Source organism: Cryptomeria japonica, chromosome 6 (genome assembly GCF_030272615.1).
Source record: "Cryptomeria japonica chromosome 6, Sugi_1.0, whole genome shotgun sequence".
NCBI lineage: Eukaryota > Viridiplantae > Streptophyta > Pinopsida > Cupressales > Cupressaceae > Cryptomeria > Cryptomeria japonica.
Window position 1 is genome coordinate 887,436 of NC_081410.1, and position 12,937 is coordinate 900,372.

At 36.7% G+C, this 12,937-nt stretch overlaps 1 protein-coding gene across 1 annotated transcript; it reads right to left on the reverse strand.

Annotated features, from left to right (window-relative positions):
* Positions 1 to 11,104: 11,104 nt before the first annotated feature.
* On the reverse strand, positions 11,105 to 12,653 carry LOC131077573 (uncharacterized). Its single transcript, XM_058015100.1, has 4 exons — positions 12,269 to 12,653; positions 11,851 to 12,188; positions 11,502 to 11,741; positions 11,105 to 11,404 (listed from the first exon to the last, which is right to left on the reverse strand). The coding sequence occupies exons 1-4, from the start codon at positions 12,651 to 12,653 to the stop codon at positions 11,105 to 11,107; spliced, it is 1,263 nt and encodes a 420-aa protein (XP_057871083.1).
* Between the last annotated feature and the right edge of the window lie 284 nt (positions 12,654 to 12,937).

Genomic DNA, 12,937 nt, shown 5'->3' on the forward strand with positions numbered 1-12,937 from the left:
AAAAGATAAAGGTAAAGAAAAACCATTAAAAAGTGAATGGTGCCTCACTTAGGTTGCTCTAGGTTGTAAAATACAAGAAGAAACTCATCATTGGAGTTCAAGAGGGAATCTAGGATGGCCTACAAAATGAGTTTACAATTTTTTCTTTTCAAGGAACAAAAATTTCTCCAACACAACAACATATGACCAATATGATTCAACTCATGATCTAGAAATAATTTATACAAGAGAGGTCTAAGAATGCGATGAGCAATTCTAAGTGTTGGAAGTATGTGTTGATGTGGTTGTCATTGATGTCAAACTTGTTTCAGAATGGCATTGGTCCGGAATGTTTTGGTGCAAACTTATCTTGTTGTGTTGGTGTTGCAAGTGTTCATTGCTTGTTCTGGAAGTGTTTGGGTCCAGAAAGTGTTGTTGACGTTCTTTATTATGGTTATCTTTGTTGGATATAGTTTTGGTATTAGGGATATGATTGTTTTGTGGTCCAAAAATATTTTTGTGTTCTCTAGGTGTTGTAGTAGTGTTAGTTATTGGTTGTAATATTCTATGGTTGACCTATCCTTAGAACCGGATATGAGTTGTGGGAGATTGTTTGATGTGTTATGGGTCTCATTGTAGCATGTGGAGATTTGGATTTGAGTTTCTTTCATTGGAGAGTATATCTCGTCTGTTAATTGCTTATATAGATGAGTAGCGTGTGGATATGTTGTTGGTTACGTTTCGACGATTGCAAATTGGTGGATTGATCTTTGGGAGATGTGTTTTGGTCCCCTCTTTCTGTTGGAGTGGATCAACATGTGTATTTTTGGTTTGAAAGGTATATTTTAGTTCAAGTCGACTTGGTTCAAGATTTGATGATCTATCTTGTATATAAGGATGAATGTGATTGAGTGAAGCGAAGAAGAGTGTGATGAGGTGTGGAATGTAGATGCATAATGCAAATATAATCAGTAAGGTTTGGTGAATTTCAGATAACAAGAGTTGTGCTCGAATTTTATGCAAGTTGTGCTGAAATTGTGATAGAGATATGAGATAGAGTGTTGGCAGTTGAGGTCTGAGTTGTGTGTTTTGATGTTGGTTGCTTGATGTAGAGTTCAAGGACAACTTCATGATTAGGAGATCCTTCTTTTCATATCATTTTTGTATCTTGCCCTAAGTGCAGTTAGCTTCAGCTTTTGCAAGTCCTCTTTTGTATCTTGCGCCATGAGCAGTTAGCCTTGCTTTTCAAGTCCAGAGCAATTAACTCTTTTCTTTGTAATCTAATATAAATAGTGGATATATTTTGTAGGAAAGTGTTGACCGTGGTTTTTCCCTATTTGGGTTTTCCACGCAGAAAATCTTGGTGTTCATGTGTTGGATGTGTGTTGAAGTTTAATTGTTTATGTGTTGCACTTAATTTTTGTTTTGGGATTGATTCACCCTCCCTCTCAGTCCTGCCTTGGCTTCAATAATTGGTATTAGAGAAAGGTTCCTCTTGACTAAGCTTAACCACTTGAGGCAGATTTCTTATGGCACAAGTCGTGTATTACAAAGTTTCGATCTTTGATGGTACAAAATTTTTGTGTTGGAAGGAGAGAATGGAATCACATTTGGAGACATTGCAGAATGAAATTTGGGAAATCATTCAGACCAAATATACACCTCTATAGGGTGGTGCTCTTGGAATCTAAATGAGATCAATTTGAAGGAGACTAATGCGAAGGCTAGAGCTATAATTTTTAGTTGTATATGTGATTCAATGTTTGGAAGGGTAAAGGGATTGAAGGAAGCAAAAACTGTATGGGATAAGCTGTTTTTGGCATATGAAGGATATCCAAAGACAAAGTAGGCTAGGTTGATAAATTTGAAGCAGAAGTATGAGTATCTGAGAATGTTGGAAGATGAAAGTGTTGAGAACTATATTCATGGAGTGACTCTTGTTGATGGCATTAGAGCTACCAGCGAACATTTGGAAGAATGTGATGTTATTCATAAGATATTTGCTAACTTATCCTAAATCTTACAAGCCAAAAAGATGTGCTATACAAGAGAGTAATGATTTGAGTAAGTATACCATTGATCAACTTATTAGTACCTTAGCAACCTATGAGATTTCAGAAATGGAGGAAGAGAAAAGGGAAAAGAAAGAAACGGCATTTAATGTTTCAAGGCATGATGATCCAGAATGTAGTGGAGATCTACGTGAAACTGAAGCAAATTTTGTGATAAGATTGTATCGAGGCACTGGAAAATACAAAGTTAAGTCACCTCTAAGATGTTTTTCTTGTGGAAGAATTGGACATTATGCTTCTAATTGTACTTATAGAGAATACTATAAGAGATCAGATTATGATGAGAAGAAAATCAAGTTTAGAAGACACAAATTTAACATAAGAGAGAAGAAGGGCTTATGTTCTATTGAGGAGCATACATCAGAAGATGAAGTTGATGATGTTTCGAATGAAGAATCCTTGTTTCTGGCAATTGAAGATAAATAGGATGCTTTGAAGAAATCGAAAGAAGAGAGAACAATTAAGACTACATTGCATGCTAAGATAGAACCAAGTACATGGATTATAGACTCCAGATATTCAAATCATATGACCGATGATAGAGATAGGTTTATTAATCTCAAGAATTATGATAGAGGATCAGTGAAGTTTTTTGGAGAAGATGGTGCATCTATTAGAGGTATTGGAAGTGTTTCTCTTAATGGCGAGCATAATGTTTATTATGTTGAAGGATTATGATGTATAGTTTGTTAAGTGTTAGTCAGATGTGTAGAAAATGATATGAAGTGTTGTTTAGTAGCACCACATGTGTGATAAAAAAGATGATATTGGTAAAAGAGTTACTGACAGAGTTAGAACAGGTGGAAATGTATACTATATCAAGGATAGAAAGGAGAATAAATATTTGGTAGCATAGAAGGTTGAGATTGTTATAGCAGTTCCAAAGACGACAAGTGATCCGAAAGAAAGTAAAGAGAAGAAAACAATTGATGGAGAAGAAGAAGAGGAAGATTTAGTGGAAGTTCTTGCTAAGTATCTTTAAAAGCGTCATTCTAAGAATTAGATAATTGGAGTTCAGACAAAAGGTGTTCAGACAAGAAGGAAGATAGCAGAAGCTCAAGAACAAACCAATTACTTTTTTCTATCTATGACTGAGCCGAAGATTTATGAGGAAGCAAGTAAGGATGAAAGTTGGGTAAAAGCAATAGAAAAATAATTAAATCAAATCCAAAAGAACAAGACTTGGGAGCTAGCACGTAGACCAATGGATAAGAATTTAATAAGAACTTGTGTTGGTGAAAAATTAGGGTTTCCACCACAAGAAGGATGAAAACCGCTAATTTTATGACTTAACGCCACCAGATTCAAAAGAGGGTTGAAATCCAATAGATCTAGTCACGAACCTGCAAGGATTAGGACTGGGAATTCCGATTGGATTGGGGGGGAGGGTATGATGGATAAACCTCTTTTGTAAGTTGAATTGCTGAAATTAGGGTAAAGTACTAAAAATGAAGATAAAAATGTGGAAACAGTAAGCTAAAGTCGTTGGATTGAGCCACGAACCTAGATTTGAGAAATGTAAGAAGATTCAGATCCGTTCCCAGAAAGAGCTCCTAAAATGCTAGGACTGTTTCACCCACGCTATGGTCCTCCAAAATTTTCATACTCCAATGGGGGATCGATTCATCACTGTAAACAATGCTTATTTTGAAGATCGCAGCTCCGTACTAGTTTCCTACACACGAAAAAAGGGGGAATAGGAAAAAAGGGGAAATAGGTTGGTAATAGGGGCTTTCCTAAGTCAAACCTTGGTTTTGGAATTAACCATAAATAGAAATGAAAGATAATTGAATTGTAGTAATGGAAATATTCTCCTTTTGAGGGAAATGTTGATCAATGACTGAAAACACAAATTATATACCTCCTTGTGAAGTTTTGTTTATCTCCACATGGAATTAGGGTTTTATGAAGTCTTCAACAACATCTAAACATGAATGTCAACCACAATGCTTGAATCTTGACCTTATTGCTGCTCCTATGCTTAAAGGAAGATTGATTGCTTTCTCACTTGACTTGGATGCTTTATTGCTTGATGTCAAATTGAATTTCATGTGTGTGTATCTGAATGTATATCAGAGTGAGAGGGGAAAGCCTCCTTTTATACTTGCCAATCTAAAAACACATTAATTTTCCAACATGAGCCGACATGAGGCTGGGTTTCCCGCTCAAAATTTTGAAACGATCAAGGGGCCCAAAGAAAGGCCCTATTTGGGAGGACCAAGGCGTGGCGCGCTGGTCCTATTAGGGACCAAGGCGCTATACCTTGTTCCTACCCAATTTAGGGGCCAGAACAAAGGGTTTAGTGAGTAGAATCAGGTCCTCATCAGGTCTAGGGGCACAAACGCTAAGGTGAGGACCCAAATGCAGTCTAAATTGTAAGGGAGTACAATTTAGGATGTTACAAAAATAAGTGTGTATTTATAAATTATTTAAATGAGAAAGGAAAAGTGATAAGGAATAAAGAAAGACTAGTATGTAAAGGATATTCTCAAGTAGAAGGCATATAATTTGAAGAAACTTTTGCTTTGGTGGCAAGGATGGAAGCTATAAGCACGTTTCTTGCATTTTTCTCTTACAAGAACTTTAAAGTTTATTAGATGTATGCCAAATCAACATTTTTGAATGGAGATCTAGAAGAAGTTTACATTGAGTAACCAGATGGTTTCAAATTAACAGATGATCTGGATATGGTGTGCAAACTGAAGAAAGCTTTGTATGGTCTTAAACGAGCACCGATGGCCTAGTATGCAAGATTGGATAGGTATTTGATTCAATAGAATTCCAGGAAACGTAAAGTAGACAGTAATCTTTATTTCAAGATTGATCGAGATAAGATGTTAATTGTTATAGTTTATGTTGATGACATTATATTTGGAGGAGATGATAGTTTATATAAAGAATTTACTAAAGAGATGTAGAAAGAATTTGAAATATCAATGATTGGTGAGTTTTCTTTCTTTCTTGGGTTGCAAGAACTATTCAATTAGAAAATGGAATTTTTATCTCTCAGAGCAAGTATATGAAGGAAATGTTGAAGAAGTTTGGTTTTGATGATTGCAAATCGATTATAACGCCTTTAACCATTGGATGAAAGTCAATCAAAGATGACGAGTCTTCGAAGGTTGATAAAAAGAAGTACAAGTTTATGATTGGTGGATTGTTGTATTTGGCTGCGTGTGCAAACCAGATATCATGCAAGTTGTTTGTTTGGTAGCTAGATTTTAGGTAAATTTGAAGGTGACACATGAGCAAGATGTGAAAAGAATTTTCAAATATTTGAAAGGTACTGTGGATTATAGACTTTGGTACAAAAAGGGTGGATATTTTTTGTTGAAAGCATATACTGATGGAGATTGGATTGGAAGTGTTGATGACTGGAAGATTACTAGTGGTGATACATTCTTTTTAGGGGACAGATTGGTCTCCTGGTTCAGTAAGAAACAAGATTTAATTTCCCTATCTACTGCTAAAGAAAAATATATTGCAGCGGCATCTTGTTGTACTCAGGTAATGTGGATGAGACAAACTCCTAAGGATATCAAGGTAACATATGATGAAACAATTCCTATTATGTGTGACAATACAAGTACAATAAATATTTCGAAGAATCCAATTATGCATTCAAGAACAAAGCATATTTCAATCAAATATCACTACTTAAGGGATAAAGTTGCTTAGAAGGAAGTTAGATTAGAATACATTTCTACGAAAGAGCAATTTGCAAATATTTTCATGAAGGCATTGGAAGAGGATACATTTGAGTTTTTTTGGGAGAAGCTTGGGGTTACTGCCCCTCCTTCTTCTAGCTAGGTGCATTATGGAGATGCATCTTTCTAGGGGATCTTTCATGACTATTTCATGTCCCAGATTGATGTTGTGGTTGCTCTTAGGGGGAGTAGTGGTGTGTGCAGTGTTACTGTGACCTTTGTCCTTGATAGCAAAGGGGGAGAGATTGAGCAACTTTGATCTTTGGGGAGAGATTGAGTAAGTATTGGTAAAGGAGAGAGATTGAGTAAGTTTTGGCAAAGGGGAGATATTGAGCAAAGATTGAGTAGCAGATTCTAATATGGGGAGAATTTGTGCAGATTCAATTTTTGGAGAGATATTGAGGAGTATTTGAGTGTGGTTGAGTGTTGTTGAGTAATGCCATCAATGACGAAGGGGGAGATTGTTGGAAGTATGTGTTGATGTGTTGTTGTGGTTATCATTGATGTCAAAATTGTTGTTCTGGAATGACATTGGTGTAGAGTTATCTTGTTGTGTTGGTGTTGCAAGTGTTCATTGTTTGTTCCAGAAGTGTTCAGATCTGAAAAGTGTTGTTGACGTTGTTTATTATGGCTATCTTTGTTGGATATAGTTTTGGTATCAGGGATATGATTGTTCTGTAGTCCGAAAATATTTTTGTGTTCTCCAAGTGTTATAGTAGTGTTAGTTGTTGGTTGTAGTATTCTATGGCTGACCTATCCTTAGGTCTGAATATGAGTTGTGGGAGATTGTTTGATGTGCTATGGGTCTCATCGTAGCATGTAGAGATTCAAATTTGAGTTGCTTACATTGGAGAGTATGTCCTGACCATTAATTGCTTATATGGATGTGTAGCATGTGGATATGTTGTTGGTTATGTTTTGGTGATTGTGGATCAGTGGATTGATCTTTGGGAGATGTGTTTTGGTCCCCTCTTTCTCTTGGAGTTGATCAACGTTTGTTTTTTTTGTTCAAAAGGTATATTTTTGTTTAGATCGACTTGGTTCAAACTTTGATGATCTATCTTGTATATAACTTGGATTAATGTGATTGAGTGAAGAGAAGAAGAGTGTGACAAGGTGTGAAATGTAGATGCATGATGTGAAGATAATCAGTGAGGTTTGGTGAACTGTAGAGAAGAAGAGTTGTGTTCGAATGATATGCAAGTTGTGTTGAGACTGTGACAGAGATATGAGATAGAGTGTTGGCAATTGAGGTTTGAGTTGTGTGTTCAGATGTTGGTTGCTTGATGCAGTGTTCAAGGACAACTTCATAATCAGGAGATCCTTATTTTCATATGATTTTTTGTATGTTGTCTTGAGTGCAGTTAGCTTTATGTTTTGCAAGTCCTCTTTTGTATTTTGCACCATGAGCAGTTAGCCTTGGTTTGCAAGTCTGGAGTAGTTAGCTCTTTTCTTTGTAACCTGATATACACAATGGATATATTTTGTGGGAAAGTGCTCACCGTGGTTTTTCCCTGTTTGGGTTTTCCATGTAGAAATTCTTGGTGTTCATGTGTTAGATGTGTGTTGAAGTTTAATTATTTATGTGTTGCATTTAATTTTTATTTTTGGACTGATTCACCCCCCCACGCCCTCAATCCTGCCAAGTGGGTTCAACACTAAGAACTTTAGAAAACTCATTGTTGTCCAACTTAAGGACCACATGGTGCTTAAGATGATGAAGTTTATTGGTCTTCAAGAATTTTTTTTTTTGGAGCAAAGATGTCCTATTCTCAAAATTAACCTTCATGCATATGGGGGGTGGTGAGAAAATGAAATGGATAGCCTCAATCATGAAGGTAGTGAAAGAAATTGTGCTTAGTCTCATGTAATGCTCTTTTTGAAATTTTCTCAAACCATTTACCTCCTTAACTCACTAAGAATGAAACCAAATTTTTCAAGAAGTGGGTGATTGGAGCTAAAAGGAAGATATTGATTAAAAAATAGATATTTTTTTATAACATCTAGTACTAAATCCTCTTGAATCACTAAAATCTAGAATGCAAACCTTAAAAAATGAAACACAATCATTGATCCTGATTTTTAGATATAATGAAAAATAAGTGTTGAAATTCTTATAGAAGAGTCACTGATCAAAAAGGAAAAAAACCAATATATATAAAATTCTTATAGAAGAGTCACTGATAAAGATTAAGGTCACTATCATAGATACTTTTCATTCAATGATACAAAGCAAGAGATATAAATAGATAATGAGAAAATTACTACACATGATTGTCCTTATGATCTTCTTCTATGTTTTTCCATTAAGTTCTAAGTAATATTCTTGAAGTGCTTCCTTAAAGGTCTCTATTCTACTCCAACAATTTGTTAGGTCAATCTCGAGAGCAGTAATTTATAACTGCACCTTAGACTAATTCTACGTGGCTTTAGTTTGAATCAAGGGGCTTGCAAATGAACCACATTAAATTTAAATATGTTAAGATTTGTTAGATAATCAAAGAGCAGATAAAACTGATAAATACACACAAACAATGAAACAAAAATTAAGACAAACACACAATATAGAAAATTATGTGGTTCACCATTAAAGGCTGCATCCATGGGAAACCATGGAAATGTCTTGTATTATCTGTTAGTTGATATATGGTCTATACTCATTTATTTATACAAATACACAACTATCAAATGAAGAGACGAGAGAAGACAAAAGGTCATGTGACTGTTGGACTTCACATTCTCAACAATCTCCCACTTGAAGTCCAACCCATACAACTATGAATAGTGACATCCCTTGCATTTCCACTTTTAATGTCACATTGTAACCAAAGAAGATTTTAACTTTGCCAGAATTTATTCAAGAACACTTTGAATGAGTTTTCTCCAAATTCTATCAAACTCAATAAAACCTAACAACTGAACATCTTCTCTTACTACCTTTCTAGGTGCAAGCTCACCCATAAATCCATGATTAGAAATAAATTCATCTCTTTATCGCATATCTTCAACAGATAATTTTTCCAAAATAGCTAGCATTTGTTTCAATTCATTTACCTTCTCTACTAGCAATAATGGATCAATGTACTCCTCAATTCCAAAACTAAAACAACCTATATCACTGAAGTTTCTTTGAAGCAATTCATACTTCATGACTTTCAATCCACTCTCCAAAAGTTCCATAGCTTTTTCTCCTCTCATAGTAATAGAGTAAGCAATCTTAGAAGCATTGGTATGTACAACCTTCCAAAACCCTCACTTCCGCTACCGAACATTCTAAGATAGCCTCTAACGTAGCCTTCCTCAATACCATGAATCACTTGAATCTTAATACCATGATGCATACTCTGTTCCAATGCAAGATTACCCCTTGTCCTATATAGATCATTATTTCGCCATCGTCTTCATCATATTCATACCCACTTGAGAAAACGATGCTAGTAACCACGGGATCACTCCACTCATTGAATTTTGCATTAATGTAATTGATTCCTGTCATAACAGGGCCATGCAAGTCGATGACACACAATTCCATGAATCCCTCAGATAGTGCTTAGCACTTCTAAATTTTCCATCAATAGTAATTTCATCTTCCCCAAGTTCTTTGGCATCTTCCTACTCACCATCTTCTAATTAATCCTTCAAACTCTTCTCCCTATCTTCCTACAGAATACATCATGATCCACTTTTTCCACATCGATATCCATTACCGATGTATTCTCCTTATGAACCTCCTCAGAGTTATCCACCTTTTTTGGTTCAGATTTAGGCTTGTTATCATCGAGCTCTAATCCCTCTCCTTTGTCATCTTCATCAACAGAGGGATTTACTTCCTCCTTCACTTCGTAGATGTCTTTATAGGATGTAGATCCATTTGAAACCTTCATTTTCTCAATAGAGATGGTTCCTTCAACAAACTATTCATTTAAACTAATTATAACTTGCCACTCGACCTTGCCTTCCTCTACAAAGCCAACAATTTTGGGAGGTGGTGTTGCTCCAACTCTCTTGGGAGTCTTGTTTGGGGTTTTTTCCGCACCCTTCGTCACTGTTGCAATACCCAAATTTTGGTTCACGAAGGAATCAAACTTAGTTCCATCCAAGAGAGTACCAGTGTAATGAACTTCCACTTCAAGGCTAGTCTTAGGGCTCGCTCTTTAACAAACCCAACATCCTCCTCTTTAGCCGAATCCTACTCATTTTTTTGTAGCGGTGAAGCTTCCTTGTCACCTCTCCACCAATCTTGTCGAACACTAGTTTTTTCACTTTCTTCATCCCACCAATGTACACGGTGCACGAGGTGGATCGCTAGATATCTTTCCCCTCATTTTCCAAAACACATATTAGCTAGTCTGCATCTCCTTCCTCCATGGCAGCCACAACACCTTTCAATTCTGACATCTGGTCCATGTCACTATCAAATTCCAACATACTAAGGAATTCATTAATAATTGAATCAACGACATCATCTAAATGATCCAAAAGCCTTTTTCGAGTAGCCAAAATTTCACACAAAGGCAAATCTGAAGTAGGATGATCAATTCCCACTTCAACATGTCTCTTTACTACATAGACGCACCTAACTCCAGGATTCAACACCCAATGATCTTTCATATCTACTCAATAACTTCTCCTTGGCTCTAACCAAGCTCTGATACCAATTGTTAAACAATCAAGAGCAGATAAAACTGATAAACACACACAAAACAACACAATGAAAATTAAGACAAACAGAAACAAACACACAACACAACAAATTACGTGGTTCACCATTAAAGACTACATCCACATGAAACTAGGGAAATGTCTTGTATTATCTATTAGTTGATACATGATCTGTACTCATTTATCTATACAAATATACAACTATCAAATGAAAAGACGAGAGAAGATAAAAGATCATCTGACAGTTGTACTTTACATTCTCACCAAGATTTTGTTACATTCAACAACTAACAAGTATTAAAAATGTGTACATGTCTAATAGATTCTTTGTGACAGCAGTATTTCTGTCTTAAAAGGAATTTCCTTCATCTATAACATTTAATTTTTAAAAATAACGTTTCAATTTAGCACCAAACTCAACTCATTCAATTATCTCAATTTATTTGCTTACCATATAATTACAATCCATAAAAATTTAGTGGAAACACTAGCGAGGGTTATAAATAGATATACTTGGTGTGTTTCTTGAATACAAGCAATGTATCTACTACTTGATCGTTTTCTGTTTTCTCTCCACACATTTGGTGTCATACGAACAACGACGTGAATTCTAACAACGGGCTATCTCTCAAGTTGCTGCATCTTTTTGTTTTTTCTCGTTATTTGTAATTTATAGAAGCAGATTTATAACTTGATTCCTTTTGTGTTATCCATCGACTCAGGCCTGGCTCCTTCACAAAGCATAACATGAATCAGAGCATAGCCATTAATACACCTGGCGAATATCAAGGCTTCCCCTAGGGCCACAGGATCGTAGCAATGAATCAATCCTGCGGAAGAGACCATCCAAGGAGTTACTTTCTTCCCCGCAACTCTCGAAATCACCAGATGCTTCTCTTGACTCATTGCAGATTGCAATATCCTTTTCAGCCCAGCTTCCTCAGAAACTGATCCACTATCAACTGCTGATATGTAAAAAAATCCCTGCCAAATACACGCAGGGTGCTTCGTAAAACCTGTTTAATATTTGCTTTTAATCCAATTCATATAATGGATTGATAAGGTTATCTTAAGAACATACCTCTTCTGTGCGATTTACATTTAAGCCATATCTGGTTTGTCCTTGGTCCAGCTTCAAATCCACTGGTAATTCTGCAGCGACCGGTGCGTACCAGAGGCGTACTCCCCTTGCAATTTCAATCTTGAGTCTTTCCCAACTGTCAATCATGTACCGTCCAGAATCTGTAAGCCGCAAAATCGACCCTGACTTGGCGGAATCCTGGTTGCAGCTATCATTAAACAACTGAGCCATTTTGTTTGGCTACACGAGAGAAAACATCAGGTCGGGATCATCACAATATGTTACACTGACCCACTGCCACATAATTGCTAATTCCCAAATCAAAGAGGCATTCTGTTTGTGAAATTACCGTGTCTAGAATAAGCTCCGTTTGAATGTTGACGAACATGATGGGAACTCCCGAAGACTGAGCAGCGCACAACCATGTCATTGCTCGAGTCGCTGTGTCTTCAACAGCTTTCCACTGATCACATGAATCGTCTCGAGGGGGCACGAAAAGTAGCGTAAACATCATAGAAGACCTTTCAGCAGGTAGATTCGCATCCATCTTTGATTCCCATGGGTAGCTTATAGTGTTGTTCCCGAACCGCCTGTCGTTCAGTAATTCCTCCGTGCGCTGTTTAACTAGAAAGGCCTTGGACTCTATGCGTTGTTGGGTATATGTTTTGAGGATCCTTTCACTACATTCTGCAGTCCACACATTCAGATATATGAAATACATAAAGAAATCTGTCATCAAACTAAAGAAAAGGGTGCAATAAAGAAACCTTGGAGGTTGGTGTAAACATTGTATGTACACTCGTCGAGAACAACGACGTGCCTGGTGTCGGCGAAAGCCCTGATGGTGTAATGCTTCTTGGGCATGCAGGATTCCTCAGCTATCACGTACACTTTTAAGTCCACAATACTATGGCTTCGTCTAACTTTGAGACGAAGGGCGTCTTCGGTTCTGTTATAATTTTGGCGGAGTTCATTTTCTAGTGCTGCTTTTTGGGTATAGAAGGTCTCCATACCAAGAGGGATGCCGTCCGTGGTGTTGAGGTCCAGAATAATGTCGCCAGGGAGAGGCATATCCTCCTGCCATTGCTCCTTCGGCATACTTGACGACACCTCGGTCACTGCAACAACTATACTCCACTCTACCTTCTCCATCTTCGAAACCAAACCTGGTTGTGACCTTCAAACAGGCTTACAGAGCAGAATATGCATAAGAGACGCAGAGGCTTAAAACTCGAGGAAGACCGTGAGGACTAAAGTAACTCATCACTAAAAAGATTTTCGATAGAATAATTTTAGGATTTCTATGAATGGGACAATCAACGATAACAAGAAAAGCTTAGTATGAAGGGAAACTACTTAGTTGAGAGCGTACCTCACCCAAACTTTATTTGTCTCTATTATTATTTTTGTCTAATGGTGTTTTTAGATGGCCTAGT

What these genes read in the sequence shown, in the direction of transcription:
- LOC131077573 (XM_058015100.1), bottom strand. Translation starts at nt 12,653, where the DNA reads ATGGAGAAGGTAGAGTGGAGTATAGTTGTTGCAGTGACCGAGGTGTCG. An exon ending in TGTTTACACCAACCTCCAAG is followed by an intron (nt 12,189 to 12,268) that starts GTTTCTTTATTG and finishes TGTGGACTGCAG; the next exon opens with AATGTAGTGAAAGGATCCTC. An exon ending in CGGAGCTTATTCTAGACACG is followed by an intron (nt 11,742 to 11,850) that starts GTAATTTCACAA and finishes TCTCTCGTGTAG; the next exon opens with CCAAACAAAATGGCTCAGTT.